The sequence below is a fragment of the Aotus nancymaae genome, unplaced genomic scaffold (genome assembly GCF_030222135.1).
Source record: "Aotus nancymaae isolate 86718 unplaced genomic scaffold, 86718_ANA_hifiasm-v0.15.2.pri h1tg000014l, whole genome shotgun sequence".
In the NCBI taxonomy this organism is placed as follows: domain Eukaryota; kingdom Metazoa; phylum Chordata; class Mammalia; order Primates; family Aotidae; genus Aotus; species Aotus nancymaae.
Window position 1 is genome coordinate 30,738,147 of NW_026988425.1, and position 27,383 is coordinate 30,765,529.

Genomic DNA, 27,383 nt, shown 5'->3' on the forward strand with positions numbered 1-27,383 from the left:
CTTTAAGTTATTATACAAAATTTATTAAATTAATTATTCTAAGTTATTATACCAAGATATTTATGAGAAGCATCTGATTTAGGTTATGAATTCTCTGCAAATAAAGTTTCATAAAACACATTGAATGAACAAAGCTATCCAAACAGCAAGTGGAGCTTTGATTATTTCTTTCCATTATAACTTGGCGTAAAGGGTTACACCTCTGTTAATACTGCTATCCTTTTGGGGGAGAAGTGCCGTGGTAGTTTTTCAATGCTAATAGGCAAGCGTCTGAAGCACATAAAAATCTGGATCACTATCCCTTGTTTGCTGTGGGTGTGGGCGGGTGTGTGTGTGTGTGTGTGTGTGTGTGTAGTGGGAAAGGTGAAGAGAGACAGAAAAGAATTCATTTTGCCTGTAATGCATTGATTGACCTGAAGTGAAAGATATTTTCAGGGAAACTTTAAATTCCCCATCTTTAAATTATTCATACTTGTTTTCCTTTTAGTGATGCTAAAACAACTCCAAAAAAGCAGAGCTTTAAATAACAGAACCATTGGTAAATAATAAGTGATTTACTGGCTCTCAGGATTACTGAGGTCTCTAATGATCTTTTTTAATTAGTGGGGATTAAAACAGATTCCTCCCCATCACTTTCTTCAAACCTTGGGGTCTGCAACTGAGCTGAGCAAGGGTGAGAACAGAAAGGCATTCCCTCTGGCTCTGAACTTAGAACTGGAGCTTGACACCCAGAGGTAAGAACCACTTGCACTTTTGTAAGAGAAAGAGCAAAATAAAGTGTAACTCCCGCTCCATGGAGAGCTTGTCTGATTCTGGGGTTTTCTTAGCAAGCCCTCCCTTGTGGCTCCTACACTAAGCCATCTTTCCAACCTGCCTGGTTTTTGTCTTTTAGTAAGAAAGGTGATCTATTGGTCTTCATCCAACACTCCTGTATTCTTCATCTTTGGAGTTTGGAAGAAAAAGGGAGATGCTATTTATCAGGTGCCTCCACTGAGACCCCAAAACTTTACTATTCTTGATTTAAAGATGAGGAAATTGGAACACAGCATATCAAGTCACTTGCCAATGTCTCATGGCTAATAGGTATTGACGCCGGGATAAAAACGGGTAAACAGGCTCCTCCTGTGCTCCTAAACACCGTGCTATTCTATCCCTGAGGATGAGCACATCGGCCCTAATTTTATACATGAGAAACAAGAGCTGAGAGAGGTGGAACAGCTTGCCTGAGATCACATGGGAAGAAAGAGAGTGAGATCTAAACCCCGGCTCTTCTAAATATCACTATCACAACTTTCCACAGGAATTTTCCTCGTATTTATTCTGCACATCCATGCCTTTTCAAACCAAACATTCAAAAGAACTTGGACCTTCCTTGAATGATTCAAGGTCATTATTATGAAAATCAGTGTGCTGTATTTGAAACATGGTGATATCTCCAAGTGCTGTGAAGTACTCGCATGTTCACTCTGATAGTCATTAGTCATATCATCAATTCCTGCATTTAGTCATTCAGCCATGCGCGCCTTCATCTAGACATTTGCTTATTTCACCAATGTTTATCTGGTGTTACTATGTGCCAGGCACTGCTCTTGGTACCAGGATGTAGGACTTCATCACTCTCCCAAGACCAGCCCCTGACTTGTTCTGTTCTATGCTCAGTTCTTCTGCCTGCCTGTGGTAGCTACTCTGCCTGTGCCTTTCAGCTATCCCCTCCCACTAATGTTGAGACTCCAGCCTCCAGCACTCTTTACCTCATCCCTTCAATTTGCTGGGGATTTAGAAACCTGATGATAAATTTGTTCGAATTTTGTCTGAAATGAGAGTAAATACAACCTAGATGCTGTTTCCATAAGCAAAATACAAATGAGATTGTGGATGTTATGACTAAGAAGGAGCCTCTAGATTAGTTGGGTTTTATCCAAATTCTGCCACTCTCTAGCTGTGTACTCTGGGCAAAGTATGCAGTCCCTGTAAGCCTGTGTTTGTCTCTAAAAGATAGGATAAGAACATGGTCCCCATCACAAAGGACTGTTGTAAGACTTACACGTGGGTACAGCATTTATCCCATTACCTGGCACATTTGTTTGCTGCTCTTAGTTAGCTTGTAAGTTTTGAGACAACTATTTTTACCCCTTGGAGACCTGCATTGCTGTTATTTTTTAGAGGATTCAAGAACACGCAATTCTAAGGCCACAGCTAGATTGAGCACCTGTCATGTGGGCAGCAGCCTGGCCCGCACCCCCTTCAAGTGTATTCAGAGTGAGGGCACCCTAGTCTGATGCACGGCTTGGGATCTGGCTTCATTGCATATTCACTGCATGACCTTGGACAAGGTATTTGACCTAAGTTTGAGTTTCTCATCCGCAGAAATTGAAAGAATACTATCCACCTCTTAGGATTGTCATGAGAATTCGTGAAAACACCTTTGTGATATGCTTAGCAAAGTACCTAGCACGTGACAAGTTCAGGGGTAGAATATAGCAACTGTTAACCAGTAGTATTATTTTTGAGTTAGACATAGTATAATTGATAAAAGACTTACACACATCAGCCAAAATTAATTTAAACATCTTTACTCTTTGTAACACTTTATGCAAGTATTAGCCTCTAAAAATCATCTATGATGTGCCAAATTCACAATTACTTAATGGTAAACTAAACAATGTGATTGCTTTTGCAATTTAATAAAGTTAAATCTGTTTTGGACTTCCCATCCTCACTAAGATACCTTCATCTCCTGCAGGCACATAGCTCCCAGCCAATACTCTCTGGCTGCCCTCTCATTGAGCTGTTAAGAGCCAGCTCACTGAAATCATCCACGCTAATTTATAAGAGGGTTTTGACATCTCCCAGTCTTGTTTAAGCTTCATTGTCTTAAATGGCCATGTGTCTAAAAAAATTAATGTATCCACCAGAGAACCTAATGTATAAGCAGAGAATAATATGAAACTCTGTCTTTCCTACAATTCTGGAACCTAAATGTATAGTTTGCTACAGAAATGTTTAAAATTCATACCATGAAGAGCTAATTAAAAGTATAAGAATGCTTTCTCTTCTTCTTTGTTTGAATGAGTAAATCTTCTGGGAAAAGACAGGGTCCACATGCCCAAAGGGCCCTCAAGAGCCAGGCAAGGTGCTTAAAGGAATGAAGCAAGCGAGTCTAGGAAAACCCCAGTTGGAGGGAAACGGCAAATGGCATTGGAACACAAGACCCCAGCAGGGGAGCACAGGAAGGACAGTGGGGACCGCAGCAGCCCAGGAAGCCCTTGTGTTGCTGTGGGAGGCAGCTCCCTCCACTTCAGAAATAAAGGCCACCAGAATTTTCGAGGTTTCAAGTTAATCCAGAAATGAGGATCTACTGATTTCTTCTGTGTGTGTGTTGTTTTTTTTGTTTTTTTGTCTTTTTTTTTGAGACGGACTCTCACTCTGTTGCCCAGGCTGGAGTGCAGTGGCGCGATCTCGGCTCACTGCGATCTTGGCTCACTTCAACCTCCGCCTCCCGGGTTCAGGCAATTCTCCTGCCTCAGCCTCCCAAGTAGCTGGGACTACAGGCCCACGTCACCACGCCCAGCTAATTTTTGTATTTTTAGTAGAGACGGGATTTCACCATGTTGGCCAGGATGGTCTCGATCTTTTGACCTCGTGATCCACCCACCCTGGCTTCCCAAAGTGCTAGGATTACAGGCATGTGCCACCACACCCAGACAGATCTACTGATTTCTTGAAGAGTAGCAACTGACTTAAGTTTCTTAATTGTAGAATAAAAGGTATAACCAAAAAATGCACAAGAAGTAAATATGTCCCTGGGAGCTAAGACCTTTGGCAGTTTAAGCCATTGTAGCCATCTTAATGTTCATAAGTAAGGCCTCACATGAATTCATTCATTTTTATCCTCACAGCTATCTTATGAGGTAGGTACTATTAATATCATCCCATTTTATAGATAAAGAAATTGAGACACAAATTGGTCCCCTCTTTGTCCAGCCAGCATTGTGAGGGGCTAAGATTCTCACCTCGACATGTGGCACGCCGGAGTCTGCTCATCATATTCTCATATTTACATAGTTTAGTAGCTCTCATAATACAATAGTTTGGGCTTTTCCCCCACATGTGGTAAAAGAACTTTGTCTTTATGCTCTAATTTAAGTTTTGATCCATTTCATTTTTTGTTCCAAGTCAGTATTTCAGTCCCCCACTGCATATAAAATGCCATTTTATATGCTGTAACACATTGGGTTTTATCTTTATTAATGCAATGTGTGGAATATGATTTCAGAACAAGGGTAATGCTGTTAAAATCGCTTCATCTGGAAATACGTCTGTTTGCAAACAGATTGGCATATTATTCACAAATATAAACATTTACAAAAAAATACATCAGGCATCATTTGATGGCTCTTGCCATAATGATTCATTGGCACAAGAGAAGTGCTTGGTGGTGAGAGGTGCCAAAGCTGTTTGACACATTTCAGTGGAGTTCATTACACACACGAAACGGAACCAATTTTACTCAACAGTGACTTTGACATTTACAGAAAAATGAAATGGAGGTTTAAAAATGAAGACTTCATGTGAAATCCCTACCAAAACTTTTAAACTGGTTCTACCCTTATGTTACCACTTCTAGAAGATCGGCCATGTTCTACAGACATATTTTTATTCACAGCAGGTGGCCACCTATTCAAAACAAAGTTTCTTGAGTTGTCAGGAAATTGATCTTGAGCAAACTTAATTGGCTGCAAAAGTCTTCTCTCAGAATAAATATATTTTTTTTCAGATTTACTTGTAGGAAGGCATGTTTCCCTTTGGCTTCACTCTGTTTAATTCATCTTGAAATACAATCTGTTTCTTTAATTTTCTAGGCTTTCATGGATTAAGTACCATCTTCATCCTTATCACACACAAAGACAGAGCAGGACTCTGAGATTTCAGGCTCAGAGTTGTAATGCAATAAGAGAGATGTCAAAAAGTCATAAATAACCAGCTGTTTTCTATTTCATTAATGCTATAATACAAGAAAATGTACCAAAAATTGATAAGGGATTTATGATACATATGCTAAAAAGAGTTCTACGTTTATGGGTTAGGAAGAGTTAAGTATAGATCATCCAGGATAGGATGACTTAAGTATAGACCGTATTTACAGAAATATAAGGTACTATGCCTCAGTATGCCTATGCAACACCATTTAGCTGAAGAAACAATTCATAATAGGTTTCAAAACATTCTCTTACTATGGTAACTGGTTAAATTATATTAATAACGTTGCTTTACTGAATGCCTACTATGCTTTCAATGCCAAAGTTGACTCTGCATACCAAAGAACAAATGTGCTTGCTTTAATTTGTAAGTCTAGATAGCATTATAGCGATACTGCACTGATCAGAATTAATCAAGAACACCAGAACAAATCTATGTCAAGTCTGAATTTCAAAACTTGAATGCAATTATATTGCTTTCAAATCTGTCTAATATTTATTTATTTGTCTGCAAATAGTGTAATAAAATCAGTATCTCAAAGCCAGGTAAGACATTTGAGTCATTCAAGCTGTTATCAAATCTAAGTCACTGGAGAAGCAATTCAATCAATAAAAAAAATTTCTAATTAGCATGTTAATTATTTGTGAATAAAAGGTGATTCCAAAGTACACTAGGGAACTTGAGGACATATTAGGTTGTCTTCTCATTCTATATATCCCTATGAAATATTTTTGCACTATTAATTTCCAATAATCTAGGGGAAAAGATTTTGCTAATCAAAAGAAAACATCAGCCCAGCCTTTGCATTATCACATATTCTAACTTGATAGGACTTGAATTAATGAGGCCCAGGCTCCCCAAAATGGAACACATTAAATAAAATCTGGACTTGACCATGTACTCTTGTGGATATTGAAGTACGTATACACATTGGCTGCCAGGCAAATAAATTTTCACAGTATGCAATTACCAAAGCTACGTGGGCCTTGCTCTGCTATCCCTAAACATCTCAATTACCTTCTAGTCATCGGTAAAATAAGGTTCTGCAAAGATTCAAACTGGATTTCTTGACCACCGACTACTTTTGCATGTCAACTTTCAGAGCATACAAATGATTACCTATAGAAAATGGAAAGTTCCTCAGAAAAAACTGAGATTCCAACAAATAGAAAAGTAGAGACATAGTCTACTAAGTAGCCTTGTATGTCCACTGCTAAACTGTCATTAGACTGTAATTACGTAGCTCACGTCTTATTTTTAGAGAGTTGTTCATGTTTCTAATTCATTGGCTCCTAATGCTAAGAGGGAATGGAGGACAGGATGAGGGCAGCAAAAAGGTACGATATCTACTTTGTTCAGCACCGTTTAGTCTTCAGGTATTTTGTGGTTGAATAACGCTGCCTGCTATTTTAAGTTCAGTATCTGAGCATGCCCTTACTCCTTTCCTCTTTCCATTTACTTCCTGACGTCTACAAAATGAGCCACCACATCCGATTGTCACTTGCCACAAGGTTCCCCTCTACTTTGCCTGCTCAGAAATCAACGGTTTCCCACAGTTCTCAAAGTTGGGCTACTTCCGGGCCATCGTCTTCCTTTGCTTGAACACATGACCATTCTGCACCGTAAGAACCCTGTTTTTTGCATTTAAGGGTATGCTTGCAACATACTAATTTTTTCCCATTTAATGTTTTTTAGGTTAAGTAAAATCTAAAATTTGGACACCGTTTTAGTTCACTTTCTGTTGCTTACAACAGAATACCTGAAACTGGAAAATTTATAAAGAAATGAATTTTATTTCTTTCTTTTTTTTTTTTTTTTTTTTTTGAGATGGAGTCTTCCTCTGTTACCAGGCTGGAGTGCAGTGGCGCAATCTCGGCTCACTGCAACCTCCACCTCCTGGGTTCAAGCAATTCTTCCGCCTCAGCCTCCCGAGTAGCTGGGACCACAGGTGCATGCCACCATGCCCGGCTAATTTTTTTGTATTTTTAGTAGAGACAGGGTTTCACCGTGTTGGCCAGGATGGTCTCAATCTCTTGACCTCGTGATCCACCCGCCTCGGCCTCCCAAAGTACTGGGATTCCAGGCGTGAGCCACCGCGCCCAGCCGAATTTTATTTCTTAAAGTTACGGAGACTAAGTGCAAGGTGGAAGTGCCACATCTGGTGAGGATCTTCTTACTGGTAGAAACTCTCTGCAGAGTATCACATGGTGAGGGGGCTCAGCATGCTAACATGTGACTCAGGTCTCTCTTACTCTTATTTTCTTTTTGAGCTGGAGTTTCGCTCTTGTTGCCCAGGCTGCTGGAGTGCAGTGGTGCGATCTCAGCTCACTGCAGCCTCCACCTCTGGATTCAAGCGATTCTCCTGCCTCAGCCTCCCGAGTAGCTGGTTTATGAGCGCCCACTATCATGCCCAGCTAGTGTGTGTGTGTGTTTTGGTAGAGACGGGGGTTTCACCATGTTGGCCAGGCTGGTCTTGAACTCCCGACCTCTGGTGATCTACTAACCTCAGCCTCCCAAAGTGCTGGAATTATAGGTGTGAGCCACCATGCCCAGCCTCTCTTCCTCTTCTTATAAAGCCACCCATCACACTCTCATGATAACCTATTACTCCATCAATCCTTGAGTGGGTTAATCCATTCATGAGGGCAGAAAGCACCCTCATGATCCAATCATCTCTTAAAATCCCCACCTCTTAATACTGCCACATGGGGGACTAAATTTCAACATGAGTTTGGAGGGGGCAGATATTCAAACCATAGCAGATATCATTCATTTTAACTTGTCAAATTCTTTTCTGATATAACATTAGAATAATACCAGTATATTAATTACCAGTACCTTTTTTACAGGGGCAAAATTACTAAGTTAAAGCTAGTTCTGATTTTTTTTCACCTGAGTAAAGATGACTTTTAAAACCTTAATGTAATAAAATGGAAAAGAAGAAAATATAGATTTAATGAATGAGTCCAACCTCCAGGGAATTTTCTTTTTGGCCCATATTCTTTTCCTTCATGCAAACAGTGGTGACAAGGCACACAGTATCCCTGCCTTCCCTGTCCCTACACTACTACTGTTAAATGCTGAATTGAAGTCCACAGAAAACAGTTAGTATATAAGCCACTTCAGGATTTTCAAGTGCTTCTATTCTTTAATTTTAAGAAAATTTTGACTTGTGTGGAGATGTTTTCTGATCTATAAAAACGTGTCTAGGCCTAAGAGGGACCTATGCTATCTTCTGCAGATGTTTGCAATGTGTTGTAGACGGAGTCTATATATGCAATACAAATGAGAATAACAACAATAATTAGTAATTATAATATCTAATACTTATTAATACTGTACTAAATGTCAGGCACTGTTCTAAGTGGTTTGTGTGTAATGCCTCATTTAATCCTTATAACACCCTATGAGGTATATAGTATAATTATCCCCATTTACAGAATAATGAAACTGAGGTACATTAAGATTAAACCATTTTCCCAAGTTCACAGAGATTAATGTTGCAGACCCTAGCATTAATGATCATAACCACTATGCAATCCTGCCTATTAAGACCCAGCAATCCCATTACTGGGTATATACCCAAAGGATTATAAAACATTCAATTACAAAGACACATGCACATGTATGTTTATTAGGGCACTGTTAACAATAGCAAAGACTCAGAACCAACCCAAATGCCCATCAATGATAGACTGGATAAAGAAAACGTGGCACATATACACCATGGAATACTATGCAGCCATGAAAAAGGATGAGTTCATGTCCTTTGCAGGGACATGGTTGAAGCTGGAAACCATCATTCTCAGCAAACTAACATAGGAACAGAAAACCAAACACCGCATGTTCTCACTCATAAGTGAGTGTTGAACAATGAGAACACATGGACACAGGGAGAGAAACATCACACACTGGGGCCTGTCGGGGGGTGAGGGGTTGAGGGAGGGATAGCAGGGGGTAGGGGAATTGGGGAGGGATATCATTAGGAGAACCACCTAATGTAGATGACAGGGGGATGGATACAGCAAACCACCACCTTAGCACGTGTATACCTATGTAACAAACCTGCACGATCTGCACATGTACCCCAGAACTTAAAGTATATTAAAAAAAGGGAATATTAAATGAGAATTGCTAAGTTATAAATTCAACAGTTTAAAGGGGTTTTAAAAAAAAATTATAATTTCACGGAGAAATCTATCCCTCTAAAAAACTAACATCGAATATGAGTTTGAGCATTGATCATAGTAATTCAATTATATATGTTAAGTTTTTAATAAGGAGATACCCTGTCAAGTTGATACAAAAAGAGCTGGGCTATAGCAAAATTAGAGGTTGTAGCCTACTTGGAAATACTACTTAAATTTTTATCACTTAAAAGCTCATTACCAACTAAGAAAAAAATGAAATACTTGACATTTTGGTATCTGTGATATTAAAAAGAGCTAATATTTAATATTCAAGTGGCAACAGCTTGTAGAGTTTGCACACAACACCCACAGGGATCGATTTTTCTCTAAAACGGCCTTCAGGAGTCTGCCTTTTAAACAGCTGACACCTCCATTCTCCTCATCCCTCTTTCCTGCCAGCATCATGGTGCGCTCACGGAGTGCAGCAGCAGACATGTAATTCTTCACTGCAGGATTTGTCTTTGCAAATAATGGAGAATGAGGGAAATTAAGAAAAATGTAATTTCCACAGAATCAACCTCAGTGTAATCTTTGCTACTAAAAATGAATAGATGTCTTCGGAGGGCTTTTCTCCATATGCCCTCTCAGTCCCCTTTATATACCAGCTATGAGGAGAGAGAAGAATCATTCCTACCTAATTGAGCATCAGTCATTCCACACCTGTACCAAGGCTGCATGATGACAAGTATACTGTTGCCTGGCATTTTTCCAGTATGACTAATTGTCGCAGTACTAATTTACTTACCTGTGTAATTTTCAACTTCCCCAGCCTGCCGTCAAGAAGATGCATAAGAATGGAATAAAAGATTTAAAATGCTGAATATTATACAATATTTCACTTATCTCTCAACAGAAGGCTTTGACTAAGCCAGGTATTAAGTGGCTATAATTACTCATGGCTGGAGTAAAAAACAAACGACAACCTTGTCGCATATACATTTACCTGGTAGAATGACAAGAATCAAGTGAACCCATTTTTTCTGATGTAGAAAAAAAACTACTAATCAGATTACCTAAAACACGTTTCTTGATCTGCAAGGTTTAGAGTAAATGTACCAGTTCAATTACGAATAAATTCCGCATTACAAAACACTTCCTTGTTGTTGTTGTTAGTATTATTTAAGACAATGATTTTTCTATATCAAATAGTAAGACAAAGGAGTAATTTACGGGCTTTTTTTCCAAAAAATGTGGAAAAGTTTATAAAGGAGATATAGGCATATATGACTTTAACTGCATAAACTAGTAAACCAGTTTGGGACATCTACACCAAGCAATCTGGCCACCGGGATTTTTTAATGGTAGATTGTGCTTTTGAAAATTAGTATTTCCCGTGGAAAATTATTACCCACAAGTATAATAGCTGACTTTTCTGAAGATCTTATCGTTGATGACCCTCACTGTGGTACTTAGATTTGTTTGATGCACCTGTGAAAATTACCTAGCAACTATGCAACTGTAATTTTTGTCACAAATATAAATGTAATTTGACCAGTTTGAAAAAAATATGCTTATGATACAAGCAAAAAATTATAAAGTTCAGGATTTCCTGAGGAAATTTGAATAGAATCACTCATTTAGTCTATTAAATAGTCTATTAAATACAAAGTCTATAGGTTGCTTAATCACTCATCCTATAGTATTATTAGGTCCTCTAAGGAAAAAAAAAATGTTTTCTGGTCGAGTTTGGGAAATGCTGGATTAATTATGTATAGGCTTAGCTTCATTGTTGCAAAATATCACTTTAGAAACTTTATTTCAGGCACTTTGATATGCTAATCTGCACTCCGAAGAGACAGTGTATGGTCTTTTCCAACCTCATTTGACCCAAAGGTCCTATCACAGCTCATCTCTGCAGCCAAGAGTCTGCAGAGCAGGCTCTGCCTTGACTCGCGCCTGGCACATCTCAGGGATTCAATCCATTTTAGCGAAGTTCCAACATTATGCACTTTCAATTGAATTCAAATGGTCTGTGATGTTCTTTGCCTTAGACTTGTTCATGAGGATAAATATGCAAATAGAATCAGAAACACAAACTCATTTTTTCTACCAGATCTCAGCCCACATATTCCAAGGTAAAGGAGTAGCGCAATAATCCATTCTGGCACATTGACCTACAGCAACACTAGTCCTTAAAATAGGATTTTTAAGCGATAGAAAAGGAGAAAGAAACAACAGCTTCCTACCCAGCACATGCCTTCCGTTTAGCATGTCTGGAAGACCGTCTCCTTCATTTCAAAATTGATAGCCAACTTTTTTTGTTGTTTTGCTATTCAAATTTCTGTCCTCTTTTTTCCAGCCTATTTGCTCTAACACTGAATTTTAAGCATCTCTAAAAATGCTTGATATGTTATTATTCTTTCCAGATATCCTCTGAGAGCCAAGCAAAGAACATTAAGGAAGGAAGGAGGAATGAGGCTGGATACAGTGCAGTGAAAAAGGCAGTTCCAGGAGAGGGGCACTCACGACCCAGAGACTCGACGGTGCTGTCAGCATGAGAACTTACCGCTACTTCTTGCTGCTCTTTTGGGTGGGTCAGCCCTACCCAACTCTCTCAACTCCACTATCTAAGAGGACTAGTGGTTTCCCAGCAAAGAAAAGGGCCCTGGAGCTCTCTGGAAACAGCAAAAATGAGCTGAACCGTTCAAAAAGGAGCTGGATGTGGAATCAGTTCTTTCTCCTGGAGGAATACACAGGATCCGATTATCAGTATGTGGGCAAGGTAGGATTCCTTTGATGTTCTGGGTTTAAAAGCCTGAAGAAGTTACTTCTAATAAATAGACGGGGAGGATGCGAACTATTCCCTAAAAGATTGTTGCTTATCTGGTAAGACTTTTTTTTTTTTCTACTTGAGTAGTTTCGGGAAGAAGACTGTAGCAAGAAGCTGAGAAATGTTAGCCCTGCAATAAAGAGAGAGAAAATGCTCCAGTTGAAAGTGAAACGCCCACAACCATTCGCATAGGATTATCATAAATCCTTTAATTTTTACTGTAGCTTGAAAAATGTGGTCTGGCTATTCCATAAAGTAGGGTGTATTCAAAATAGGAATGGAGAGATTAAGCTGTAAAGAAAGGAAGTCTCCTTTTTCTCTCGTTCTAAAAGCAAATATTCTGAGCTATCGTCCTTTGGCCAAGTTCAAATTAACAGCCTCTTAACCCTGCTACCTCTGGCACCATCTATTCTCTGGCCACATGGAGCCCTTTGCTGTCAAAACCCACCACTCCCTTAGATTTGGCAGCTGCTGCTGCTACTGCTAAGTCTTATCTCAAATAGTTGGCAAAAAAAACAGGTATTTCGAAATCTTGTGATCTAACTGTGGCAAAATTTGTAAAAGAGAAAAATGCTCTGTAAACGTACTCTTTCCAAATATCATCTGACCATTTTATTGACTCCAGAAAGTAAAGTGAGGAGGCATCACTTATTATAGCCCTCACAGATTACTGGAGCTGAGTCAGGGAAACAGCTTGGTTAGCCTGTCATCATGAGTTTCGTTGGAATTTTATCATCAGCTCCAAACTCGTTGCAGAATATCTGCATACTAAAAAGATGTTGAAGAAAAAAACAGGGTTGCAGGTTGGTACTTTGTAGGTTCTGTGCCTCATAAGGTAATATTGATTTTTTAAAAACCATTGTCACACGTCCCTTCATAAACAAACTAAGAATGAACATTAAAATATACATGAGAAAATTCATTCATTTATGATTACAGCTATGATTTTAAGACATCTATATTGGGATATCATGCAAAAAAAAAACATACTTTTTGCAGATTCCAAAGGCTGCATGTTCACACTTCAATCTGCGATCAAATATCCCTGAATAACCATATGTAAATATTCTTTTTTTTTTTTTTTTTTTTTTTTTTTTTTGAGATGGAGTTTCACTCTTGTTACCCAGGCTGGAGTGCAATGGCACGATCTCGGCTCACCGCAACCTCCGCCTCCTGGGTTCAGGCAATTCTCCTGCCTCAGCCTCCTGAGTAGCTGAGATTACAGGCACACGCCACCATGCCCAGCTAATTTTTTGTATTAGTAGAGACGGAGTTTCACCATGTTGACCAGGATGGTCTCGACCTCTTGACCTCATGATCCACCCGCTTCGGCCTCCCAAAGTGCTGGGATTACAGGCTTGAGCCACCGCGCCCGGCCTGTAAATATTCTTTTTAAGTATTTACCACCATAAATGAAGGAAAGCCATCCATGGCTTGGGCTGACGTAACCAGGAAGTGTTCCAATGATGTGAATCATTAATGTGGAATAAAGTAAGAGAGGAAGTATTCAGGGAAGGGGTGAACATCAGCACAGAGCCCCAAGGATCTAGCCATGTTTGCTGTGAAATTCACACTCTGTATGACTCCTAAAGACAGTTCAGCTACTTGTACTTCACTCCATTTCCTTTGTGAAATTTGAAGAACACTAGGTTAACTGGGTGATGGTTGTAAAAAATCGTCATCATCTTAAAAATCTTTAAAGCAATTTTTACAACACAAATAGCATCGTTGCCATAGAAGATCAAGTTTTAAAAAGTGCTTTATCTAAATAACGGCTCCCCTTTCTCCTTTCCAGTTTTCTTCTCCAATTATAATGCCGTTTTACACCTATAATGCCATATATTCTTAAAAAAAAAAAAAAAAAAAAAAGGCCAGGTTATGTCAGGATACTAGAAACAGCAGTGGATAAAACCACGTAAGAATCAGTTTTACAATTATAATTGTGAGAAGGAATATTGCCATGGGGAAAAGTTACAAGCTGTGGACTCGAGCAGATCTGAGAATGCGTCGCTGTGCTGCCAGCTGCCAATTACATGACCCAGGACAGGTTATTAACCTTCCTGGGCTTTAGTTTCTTCACCCAGAAAGTGAAGCAATGCCTACTGGTGGAGCTGCACTAGTGGCAGGGACAGAGTAGGTACATAAAGAAGTTACTATTACTGGTAAAAATCCACTGCCTACGTTCTATTAAATCTACATGCAATGCATTGAAACGGCATATTGACTTCTATATCACTGCAGAAGTAAAATGAGGTAATTACCAAATCTTGGTGGAAAATATAGAGAAGCATTGGCAAAATCTCTTCACAGCTACAACTTCAACTAGATTAGTTGGATTTGGATAGTTTATTGGCAGCTAGATAAATTTCCCTCCCTCCTCATCATCTGTCCTTCCCTGCTGCCCCTCCCTCTCCTCCTTGTGGTTATAAGACAGGAGATATTTGCCAGAAAAAAAAAATCAAGGGTAACAACTGAAGTTGTCCTAGTTGTCACCATGACTGTATCAGACACATGTTAGAGGCGGATTTGAACTGTTGATATGACATTTTCTCAAATTCGTCTTTAAAGTTATAGGATATCAACAGACAAAACAATTTCACTAGTATTTTTTTACCACCATTTAAAAAATAGAAAAACACATTTTTTAAAAAGAAGATAAAGGAGAGAGTTGCCCCTCATTTGTGACCACAAGTTGGTCCACCTTTAATTTACCTAGAGCAAAAGAGACACCTCATATGATTATCCAGCTCACTAGGTCAGGAAACTTTTGGAAGAAAAAAAGTGATTAGACCAGAGCAGAGGTTCCAAAACTTTCTTGGTTCCCAGAGTCCTTCTTCACAGTGACCTCAGACTCAAAGAAACACCTCATAGTGCCATGTATTAAATAGTTAGACTCAAACAACTTAATAAGTATTTTTGTTCTAACAACTTAATAATTATTTGAAAAACCAATACACATAAGTTGACAAAATTTATTTTCCTCTTAACCACAGTTACAAATGGTATGTGTGCATCGCTTGAACACTGCACAACTTCTCAATCGGATCGGACACAGCCCTCTCGTTTCCTTTTCCATCTTGATTTTTGCACTGTAATTGCTTTTTGTCACAGCCACGATGAAAAACCCAGCTTTATAAGTATAAATCATTGAAATGAATGCAGCACCACCTACTGTTGAAACTGTGAACTACCTTGAGCTAGTAATTCACAAGGGGTCTGCAGAGGTCGTGCTGCTGTATTTCTCTCCTTTTCCCTCCTTTTTTCTTTTTAATTCTTTTTTGAGCTGGGGTCTTGCTCTGTCACCCAGGGTTAAGTATAGCAGTGCATTCTCTGCTCACTACAGCCTCGACTTCCTGGGCTCAAGCTGTCCTCCTATCCCAGCCTCCCAACTAGCTGAGACTACAGCATGAACCACCGTACGAGGCCAACCCTCCAAATTTTACAATATTTCCTGTTCAGCTCCCTCCTGCAACTCACATTGCCTCAGTGCATACTCCGGGAACCATTAGAATAGTTAGGCTGACATAGAAAGGTGTACCAAGGTTAATAGAACCTTTATGCTATTTGAGCAGGTTACTACTAACTAAAAATTACTCAGAGCCTGTGGTGGGTGCCTAACACTCAAAAGATCGATGTGTATGTGGAAGGACAGAAGCATTAACTGAGGGAAAGTAATGCTGTTGAGAAACTAACACTTAGAAGAAAAAAATGTTTACATTATAAACATCTGTTTCTCTTTGTGTTCATTTGAAATGATGATGCAGATTAATTGGTGGTAAGTCATGGTGAGGATGGTGGAGTGAGAAAAATGTGAGAATAAGTGAGGGAAGCAAAGGGCTTTCAGGTGTAAAATGGAGGAAAAAAAGAGAGATCATGGGCGGGCAGGGGGGTCACAGCAGCCAAAGAGGAGTCCAGGGGCTGGAATGGCAATGACGAGAATAGACAAGAGGGTGCTTTACAACCGAAGCATACGCAACTGCAGAGAGACCGGCCTCCTCCTCCTCCGTCTTAACTTTCCTCAGCCTTCCACTGCGTTCTAGTGCCAGCAAGATTAATGCAGAGACAGGGACAAGACAGGGTGGGGGGAATAGTGGTGAAAGCCAATTATAGTTGAAATATTGATAAACCAAATTCTGATTTATGAGAAAATGTCAACTTCCACTCATTTAAAATGGTGGTGGCAGGAACAGGTAACAGGATAGGAAGAAATAAGTGGTCCTGTATCCAGTAAGTTTCTGAGTCTAAGATACAAAAACAGGATGTGATTGCTTTCTAAACCGCATCTCCATGTGGGGGCTGCTTGGAGCTGCTTTAGCGTGAGTGGCATCTGCCTCACCTGGGAACTTGTTAGGAATGCAGAGTCTCGGGCCCCACCTCTGATCTGAGTGAATCAGAAATCTGCAGTTTAACAAGATCCCCAGGTGAATTGCACGCACATTAAAATTTGAGAAGTGTCGCTTTTAGAAATACCTTCCCTGTCTCACCTCCCCAGAAATTCTGATTTAGTTGGTTTTTAATTCTTTATGATTCCAACATGTTGCCAAATTTGGGAGGCACTGGCCCAGAAGGATATTATTGCCAATCATGATAACAAAATGTGGCAAGTTCAGTGATAAATTGGGCATCCACAAAGTATTATCAAAATGAAAAGGAGAAGAGGCAACCAGGCTCTGGGGCTCAGCAGAGCTTCCCAGGTGTTTGAACTCCATCTAAAGACAGAGCAGGTGTTAGCTTACACTGCAGTGGGAGAACTGCTAGGACCTCCCAATTAATCGGATGTAGAAGCCAAAGGACCAAAAGCTGGAGTTCAAAGAGTCAGAGATTTAGAGACTGAACAACCAGCAGAGTAAAAGAGTCCTAACGCCGACAGAAAACACAAAGAAGTACAGATTTTCTTGTCAGGCTGAAGAAAAGAGTGTTTTATTTTCGTACAAATTCCACGTGGGTTATCTTTGGCTTATGTAAACTTAATATCATAGAAAAATGGAGGGAAGCCTTGTAATTCCACATTTTCAGAGATCCCTGTACCCCTCAACCCTGTTTTATGTAACATAGCAATTTCTTGATGATGATTGGTACATAGTCTAAGATTACATTCCATAAGAAAAAAAAAGCACAGGTAGATATAGATACAGATTAGATTTTGAAGACACAGGCATTCATTAACACAAAGATGAATTTCCTTAAAATACCAGAATGATGCCTGACTTTAGGCAGAAGATTTGCACAGTACATTAAACAGCCACAGCAACACTTAATTCCCGTCTCCTCCATTTTATCTTCCACAGCGTTCTTTAACCCCTCTTTCCACATAATGTATACATAAGATCAACCTCCACTAAAGCATTTGAGATGCTTCTATTTTTAGTAACATGCCAGGAGATCTGTTTTTATGGAATTTAATAAACTGTATATTTTCAAAGGTATTTTTTGATGAAAGCTGGTGATGGTTTTGGGGGGACAGTTTTCAAAAAAATTGATAGGCTGTATTTTTTTTAAATATGATGAAAATGTGGGCTCTATTTGAGGCTCTAACATACAGGCCTTCCCAAAATACCTTTCTCCTCAGTCTTTAAAATTAATGTCTACCCAATTCAATGAAGCCACTCTTCTCAAGATAATTAGACAGTAATGTTTTCACAGACCATAAAAATAAAAGTCGTCAGCCATACACACCTTTAAAATTAGAAATGAGCAATTATTTGTAACTATAATTACATAATCCAAATTAGTAAACATGAAGCAATATTTTATCCGTTCTGAAAGGTTACTTACAAGATGTCGTGGTTGAAATGTTGCTTTTTTAATGCTTTTTTTTTTTTTTTCCTAAAAAGAACATAAGCTGAAGAGTTGAAACCTCCTGGCACTAATCCCGTGTGTGATTCAGAGAGTCCCTGGACCACTTGTTGCTTTAAACAGCAATGTCAGATGAAAGCATCATCATAGCCGATATTTTCTGAGCATGACTCTGTCCCAGACCCTGTCCTAAGTACTTCAAGTGTGTTATCCCATTGGATCCTCACAGCAACCGTAATGCAGGGGTATTGTTTCCATCGCTGTGTTACAGATGAGTAAACTAAAGCTCATAGCAGTCAAGTATTTCAGGCCATTGTCTCACACTGCTAAGACCCTGACAGATGATACTGTCTGACCACCTACCTACTCAGTTAAATACCTTCCCCTATATGTCCACTTTGCAAAGCCATTTTGAAGCACAAGTGAAAAAACCCCAGAACATGCATTGGCATTCAATGATTGCATTCTACTCAATACCACAAATACTTCTTGAGAATCTATTGTGTGAAACCCAAAGGTAGAGAGAAAAATTTTTTTTAAAAAAAAAGGTTACTTTTAAAGAGCTCACGAGTATGTTTGCATTATTGTTATGCACAATCGTTTTACTTTTCTCTTTTAATTTCCAGAACACATCAGTGGTATTCAAAATAGTTACATGTGAGCATTTTAAAAGTGGAAATGCAATTCGTGATCTTTCTGGTCATTGTGATTCTTTTTAAGTGTCTCTTTCTTTCCCTTGATAACCTTCTCTAAACTTCTGTTCTGGTTCAGTGGCCTGCAATCATCTTTTCCCCCAATCAGGGCAAGTGCCTTGGGCACATCTGTCTTCTTCATCATTTAAATTTAATGCTCAGCCATTTAACTAACATTTGTATATTTCTACAAGTTAGCATATTTAAGAGAAAGTGCATGCATACACTTGCTCATTGGATGTACTTCTTAGGAAAGTTTTCTAGAAGTAACTTTCCAACAGCCACTGTTGGCAATAATCCTCATCTGTTTCCACTGAAAGTGAAACCAACTGATTTCACTTTCTTAATGACAAAAGCTCCAGTTTGCTATTTGTTACTAAGAAAATGTCTTGTATAGCAGCAATTTTCTGGCTCTTAAACTCCCCTCTGTGCACAGTAGCTCATGCGAAGAGCAGAAAAGTTAGAATGTCTGGCCTTGGTCATAAACCCAAGGCGACTCTTACCTTGGGCAGCCACACAGCAGAGTAATAGAGAAAGCCATACAAGGAACCAATCCTGCATCCTCCAACTTCCATTTCATCATGCCTGTGGAATCCTGTAGCCTCCTGCTTGAATTCAATTTGTTTAACAAAATGGAGGGATCGAGCTGGGCGTGTGGCTCACGCCAGTAATCCCACCACTTTGGCAGGCCGAGGCAGGCGTACCACTTGAGGTCAGGAATTCGAGACCAGCCTGACCAACATGGCAAAACCCATCGCTACTAAAAATATGAAAATTAGCCTCGCACGGTAGCACGTGCCTGTAATCCCAGCTACTCAGGAGACTGAGGCTTGAGAATCGCCTGAACCTGGGAGGCAAATGTTGCAGTGAGCCAAGATCACGCCACTGTTCTCCCAGCCTGGGCAACAGAGTGAGACTCTGTCTTTAAAAAATAATAATAAAGAAATAAGAAGTCAAAGTAAATAAAAGAGTGAAGAGATTGGATCCTTTTTGTTTCCACTGTAGCTGCTACCTCCACAGTCCAACGAGTTAAACAGAGGTGGAAGTTGTTGGAAGATTAGAGAGGCTCCCGTGCTCATTATGGACAAAGCCCCTTAAATCTATTCTATAGGCATTGTTAAGTATTTATTTCAGCATAACTTGATCGCAGTATTAGTAAACCATGTAAATACTGATTGCACCAGAGTTCTTCATATTTGTCATAATATGGATCTGTAATAGTAATAGTAATATAAATAAGTCGAATGCCAACATCCTACGTTACATTACTTTTAAAATCGAGATCTCTAATTGTTTTCAACTTCTATTTTAGCTTCGGAGGGTACGTGGGCAGGTTTGTTAGCTGGTGATATTGTGTGAAGCTGAGGTTTTGGGTACAGCTGATCCCATCACCCAGGTACTGAGCATAGTACCCTATAATTAGTTTTTCAGCTCCTGCCCCCTCCCTCCCACGTCCCGCTTCAGTCTACTAGTCCCCAGTGTCTATTGTTGCCATCTTTACGTCCATGAGTACCTGATGTTTAGCTCCCACTTATAAGTGAGAACATGCAGTATTTGGTTTTCTGTTCCTGCATTAATTCACTTAGGATAATGGCCTCCAGCTGCATCCATGTTGTTGCAAAGGACATGATTTCATTCTTCTTTGTGGCTGCATAGTATTCCATGGTGTATATGTACAACATTTTCTTTAGTCTACTATTGACGGGCACCTAGGTTGATTCCATGTCTTTGCTATTATGAGTAATGCTGCACTGAACATGTGAGTGTATGTGTCTTTTTGGTAAAACAAAAATTTCTAATTTTAGTTTTGACTAAATTTTATTTCAAAAATCAGATAATACATTCCTGACATATTGTAATCAACCATTGACCGATTCCTAAACCACTGGCGTTTTTCATTTCCACTGATATGAAAAGCCAAAAATATAATGCAACCAGAATTATACATTTGACTTTTAGAGGTCTCAACCTCTCTAGCCAAAATTTTAAAATGCTTTCCTTATGTCCCAACCACATTTTCCAAAAATAAACAGCCATTTGGGAGGGGCCCTCCCTTTGATAGCCTTCATCAAATTAGGAGATTATGTTTAGATAATGTGCCATTGCACCCTAGAGGAGGCAACTCTGTGTGTTTGTGTAGGCTGCTGGGAGCAAACTCCTCCTTCCTACAAGCTTTTATTTTTCCAGTTATTAAGATGACAATAAAATATAACCCTCATGAACATGCTGAATATATGTGTTCTTGCAAACCTTTATTTCCATCTAAAATTGAAGATAGATAAAAAAGTACAGAATTCCCCATAAGAAAATTAGAGCTTTTTTCATCACAATTATTAATAAATGAGTAAAAGTAATGAATATTCTCAAAGGCCAATGTAAGGAGTCAAATTTGAAATTGTATGACCTGGAATAAGAGAAGAAGCATGCCAAAATATTTCCAGGGGAAAACATTTACAATTTCTTCCAGTTTCTTATTCACAGAGAATACATATGCACAAAAAAAAGAGGGGCATTTTAAAAGATTAAAATATATACATGTGAGAAAAATATGAATCAGTATTTTAGGTGAATTGATGTGTTTCAAAGGACTTGAGAGCAGTGATGAAGGCTTAACAAAAAGCTTGAAATCTCACTCTGAATGTGGGATTTAATGCCGACTACAGGGAATGGAGATTGGAGTTAGGAAGGTAGTTGAGGAAGTTATCTCGGTTCTGGCCTTTTTGGAATAGATTTGCAGAGAAAATTTTTTCATTCATTCAACAATTACTCGCTAGAGAGTGTAAGTCAATAGCATGGGCAGAATGTCTAAGTTTCAGCCTCAGCTGCACTTCTGACTACATGTGTAATATCAGGCAAGTTATTCAGTCTCCCTCTGCCCCCTCGTTTTCTCAACTGTTAAATGAAAGGGGTCATGAAATTATTGAGGTGAAGATTAAATAAGTTAATATACAGAAAGGGCTTAGAACAGGGCCCAGCATATCACACTAGTAAAGAACTAAGGCAAGACCCATGTAAGGAGAGAAGGTGCCCTGCTGTGAAGTGTGCCTTCAAAGAACAGGTGAAATGAACAGAAAGAAGAGCTGAAGGTGAACAGGTGATTCCACTCATGGCCGATGTTGTGAAGCCACGTGTTATGGGTCAGAAGATGGTGCCGAAGCAGTGAAGGCAGCTGAGTATGATGCAGCAACAGCAATTCAGGGCATGAGTAAATATAAAAATATGAAGTTGCCTTTATTATTCTAACCATAAGAAAAGTAACATGCACACCACCCCTCACATTGTTTGATGATCCCTGGTAACTGGTAGATTCCCCTCTATTTAAGGATATTTATCCTTTCATTTGAAAACATCATCACTTTATGGTACAATCTGTGGTTTACATTATTTCCATTGCCATGAATGTTATTATAGAATCTGGTTAACTCTTGTTTGTTTTAAGGCACCCAAGTTTAAGTTCAAGGCACCCAACAATTTTTTTAAATGATCTTTTCAGTTGGGTTATAGTAGGGTTTTAAGTAGGAATTGTTATCACAGTTAAGTTACAATTAATATCATAATCTCCCTATGTAATAGAACCAGAGTTTTATTGTGAGACAATTACTATTGGTTTAATTATTTAATTACCTTGAATGTTTCACCTTTTTAAGAGCAAAATATTTAATTCTTTAAGGTTGAACTTTGACCTTAAATATATTGAGTAGTATTTTGAATTAGATCCCACGCCTACTCTTTCAATTAGTACTTCAGATATTCAATGTTAACTTTGGAATACTTACATCTTTACAAACTCTCCAAGACCCTAGCCTACCTGCCTTACTCATATACTCAACGGTGTCTATCACATATTTTTGCACATAAAAACAGCCAAATACTACTTGAATTAAGCTACAATGAACACAAAATATTTGAAAAACCACCCTGTTATCTAAAAACTGCCTTCTGATTTTTTTCCAGCTTTATTGAGGTATAATTGACAAATAAAAATGATACATATTTAGGGAGTATAAAAGTATAATATAAATATTATGCTCCCTAAATATGTATCCTCCCACTGTGAAATGATTACTGTCATGCTAATTAGCACATCCATCACCTCACAGTTACCATTGTGTGTATATTTGTGTGTGTGATGAAAACATTTAAGATCTATTTCCTTAGCCAATTTTAAGTATACAGTACAGTATTAACTGTAGTCACCATGTTCACATTTGATTTCTGTGCCTCCCAATCGATGGATATAATGGTTTGTTACGAATATCATTGATAGTGTTTTATGGCATTGGATTGACAATGGAAAATCTAATGTCTTTAAAGTTCAAGTATGTATTAGATAGTAGATATATAAACCAAGTATATTATGAAAGTCTTTCCATGAAAACTACCTCTGGAAATTTCACATCAAAATGGCACAAATATTTTATAATACAAAAGAAGAAAACTCAAGCTTCCTTAGTGCAAAACAAGTAAACGAAAGACAACACAGTGGTCCGTGCACAAACTAACAAGAAAAATGAGAAAACACATAACAAATAATATTGTATCATGAAAGCTGGTTCCTTTGAAACTTTTACAAGTTAAAATCAAACATTATTTAGGGTCTCGGTAGAAGAAAATTTGAAACAAAATGAGAAAAAGGCAAACAGATTTGGCCAATGGAAAGCAAATTTCTTTTTCTTAAAATTGCTAAGAATCTACATTGTACAGACAATTCAAGTGTTCAGTAAAAGAGAAATCGTTTAAAACCTGAGATTTTTGATTGCAACGAGTCACAAAAGTATCAACCATAGAGAGAAATGTGATAATATAGGGACAGAAAAATTCTGTGCACTGACATTCTTTTTTTAACCAACTATATCTTTTAATCAACATATTTTGAGTTCTCACAGAAAACAATCATTTCTGGAAAATAATCTCATCTCTTTCTACTACTTAGGAGTACAAATCAGAAAAGAAGCACAAAAGAGGAAATGCAGAGGAAATCCTGCTTTAAAATACAGTTATGCAAAACTTTAGCATGCTGGATGATTTGTTTTCATAAATGGTGAAACATAAAAATCTGACTGATTTCCTCATTATTATGGAGCATGAGGCTTTATGAGGGGTCAGGGGTATTGGGGTCAATGAGGATCAATACCCCCCAAGAAGCAAAGTTTCCCTTTAGGAAATAAGAAAATCATTATACTTGACCATTGAACAACCTAAGGGTTAAGGGCATCAACCTGCACAGTTCAAAATTCTTGTATAACTTTTGACTCCCCAAAAACTTAGCTGCAAATAGCCTTCCATTGACTGGAAGCCTTACCAATAGCGTAGTCTATTAACACACATTTTGTATGTTATATTGATTATATACTGTACTCTTAAAGTAAGCTAGAGAAAAGAAAATATTGTTTAAAAAAATCATGACAGGGCACAGAGGCTCACGTTTGTAATCTCAGCACTTTGGGAGGCTAAGGTGGATGGATTGCTTGAGCCCAGAAGTTCCAGACTAGCCTGGGCAACATGGCAAAACCTCATCTCTACCAAAAAAAAAAAAAAAATTACAAAAAATTAGCCAGGCATGGTGGCATGCACCTGTAGTCTCAGATACCTGAGAAGCTGAGGTGGGAGGATCTCCTGAGACCGGGAGGTCAAGACTGCAGTAAGCAAGATCATGCCACTGCACACTAGCCTGGGTGACAAAGTGGGACCCTGACTCAAAAAATATATATAATAATAATAATAAATAGGCTGGGTGTGGTGTCTCATGTCTAGAGATCTCTCACTTTGAGAGGTCAAGGCAGGCAGATCAAGAGGCAGGTCAAGAGATTGAGACCATCCTGGCCAATATGGTGAAACCCCATCTCTACTAAAAATACAAAAATTAGCTGGGCGTGGTGGTGTGCACCTGTAGTCCCAGCTACTGGGGAAGCTAAGGCAGGAGAATCACCTGAACCTGGGAGGCGGAGGTTGCACTGAGCCAAGATTGTGCCACTGCACTCCAGCCTGGTGACAGAGCGAGACTGTCTCAATAAATAAATAAATCATAAGGAAGGAAAAATATATTTACTATTGATGAAGTGGAGGTAGATGATCATAAAGGTCTTCATGCTCATAGCCTTCATGTTGGGGAGGCTGAGGAGGAAAGAGGGGTTGGTGTTGCCGCCTCAGGGGTGGCAGAGGCAGAAGAAAATCTAGGTATAAGTGAACCCACGCAGTTCAAATTCATGTTGTTCAAAGGTCAACTGTACTTTCTTATCCTGTTTGTGCCTTGACTGTTCTGTCCATACTCCCAAGTGCATGTATCATGTTAAAAGAAAAAAAAGACAGCTATTTAGCTTGTATTAAAGCTATGATCTTGCTGATTGCCAATCCACTTGCCTCTTTTTTTTTTTTTTTTTTTTTTTTTGAGGCGGAGTTTCGCTCTTGTTACCCAGGCTGGAGTGCAATGGCGCGATCTCGGCTCACCGCAACCTCCGCCTCCTGGGTTCAGGCAATTCTCCTGCCTCAGCCTCCTGAGTAGCTGGGACTACAGGCGTGCGCCACTATGCCCAGCTAATTTTTGTATTTTTAGTAGAGACGGGGTTTCACCTTGTTGAGCAGGATGGTCTCGATCTCTTGATCCACCCGCCTCGGCCTCCCAAAGTGCTGGGATTACAGGCGTGAGCCACCGCGCCCGGCCCTCCACTTGCCTCTTAAAGGAAAATAGTCTTCAAGTCAAATCGAGAAAATTAAGTGACTTGGGCAAACTCGAGTGATGGTACTTCATTTCGTTTTATCTCCTTTTCAGCAGTAGCCATTGCCTCCCTGAGTTTTAAAATGATAATGTGGCCATCGGAATCTCAACTGCCACACAAACCAGCAAGTAACACCTAAAAGAGGGGAAGGTGCAGGATGAGAGAGAGAAAAGAGAATACAACACAAGAGGAAGTATTCCCTGGCAGGCTACAAGCCATCGCAGATTATCTTGTAGCAGAGTTTCATGGCAGAAAATTTGTAGTGAAGATAGGGAGCAATGATAATATTGTCTCACACTGTGTCGGGCTTTACAGCTTATAAAATGCTGTCACGTGTACGAGCATTCCTCAGGTGATCCATATAACCGCTCTTCTAGTTGAACATGATTCATTCCTTTTGTGTGTGAGCAAACACAGGCTCAGAGGAGGTCAGGGACTGCAGGGCCATTGCCAGCACAGTACCAAAGCCGAGGCTAGTATTCAGCTTTTTTGAGGGGTTTAAGTCTGATATCCTTTTCGTGTATCACATTATTACAATGTTAAAGTAGCAGAGAGTATTTCAGATACGGTAGACAAATGAAACAATGACACAAGTGGGAGGGAGAGGAACAGAAAAGTTCATGGCACTGACACCACAGTGAGGACACCTTCCCCAGCAGAGCCATCAGATAGTATGAATTTCTGTTCACTAGTGTTTCAGTTGGTTCTTTAACTGAAGGAGGAGGGGTGAGAGAAGGAGAGCTTTTGAAATAGAGGAGGAAGAGGAGAGAAGGAGAAGAAGAAGGGCAACAGAGAAAGGAGAAAGGGAGTTTTCAAAATGAGGAGGAAGAGGAGAGCTTTGGAAATCTAAGCTGGTTCCCAGCAAGAAAAACTCATAAGTGAGCTCATTATCTTCTTTCCTAGAATCATTTGCCATTATTTCCCTGATGGTATGAACGGTTATGGAATTCAATTTACTCATCATTTATTGTGCACACACAGAATGCTTGAGAGTTATGAATTTAAGAAATAGTCACATGTCTTATAGAGATATATACCTTTAACTTTTTAGATCCTAAGTAAAAGTCAACATAAAAGAATATAATATCCAATTTTTTTTTTACCTTTCAAGAAGAACACATTTTGGAAAAAGTCCATTTGCTATTAAGGAACACATTTTATTCATTTCTGCCTTTGAATTATCATATCTCAAATGTCTGCATTTTATCTATTGATATTCTCCTCCAAGGCATATGTATCAAAGAGAAAGAGAGAGGGAGAGAGGAAGAGAAAGGGGGCTGGGGGAGTGTGTGTGTGTGTGTGTGTGTATCCTTTTTGGCGATTGCTGAAGAGATTACACTATAAGGCAAAAAGGTAGCATTCTAACTGGTGAGTTACAATGCCCTACTAAATGAGTTTTTGACTGGGATCTGGCTCTCAGCTTGATTTACCACTGGCTTTTTGAAAATGAAAATGTTAGACTAAGCAGGAGCTGAGACTAATGTCACAGTCTGCCAAGGCAAGAGGGACCTTGGACTTCACAAGCCAAGCATAAAGCAGTAAACAATGCCTTTTTGGGGAAATAATTTTATGCAGTTAATAAACCAAAAGGCAGTTGTTTAATTGACAAATCCCAAATGTACAATAACATTTATTATAGTTTGTATCATTTATGCCAGTAGAATTTACAAATAACAATGAATTTACAAATTATTTACAAATACAATGAATACAGAATTCTTTATAATCAGTGAAGGGAGAGTTGCTTTGATGTGAATGAGAACAGGCTTTGGAGTCAGGCAGGCCTTGGTATCCTTGCTGGCTCTGTGCTTAATTTTGGATAAATTACTTAACCTCTCTGGCCTCAGTTTCCTAATCTGAAAAAAATGGAGAAAATAAAAATTACCTCCTGGAGCCGTCGCGAGAATTAGCGGATGTAGCACACAAAGCATTTTTGCAGTACCTGACACACAGTAAAGCATCCAGCAAGGGTTAGTTTTCTTCCCTCCTCCACTAGGATTCTGGAAGGACCACATGCAGTTTTAGTTCACCTTCAATTTCAGAAATATGGAGTTACTGTCTTAGTTTCTTGTCGCTGCTGTAACAAATCACCACAAATTTGTGGCTTAACACAATATAAATTTCTCATCTTATAATTCTGGAGGTCAGAAATGGGTTTCACTGGGCTGAAATCAAAGTATCTGCAAGATGGCTTCATGGAGGCTTCAGGGTAGGATCCGTTTCCCATCTTTAACAGCTT

The 27,383-nt window shown here is 39.0% G+C and overlaps 1 protein-coding gene across 1 annotated transcript in view; it reads left to right on the top strand.

Moving 5' to 3' along the window:
* CDH6 (cadherin 6) overlaps window positions 1–27,383 on the top strand; it is a 142,565-nt gene that overhangs the window by 65,132 nt on the left and 50,050 nt on the right. Inside the window, exon 2 of the mRNA XM_012459927.3 lies at window positions 11,537–11,892. Coding sequence (XP_012315350.2) covers window positions 11,665–11,892 — 228 coding nt within the window. The 5' untranslated portion in view covers window positions 11,537–11,664. The remainder of the gene's footprint in view (window positions 1–11,536; window positions 11,893–27,383) is intronic.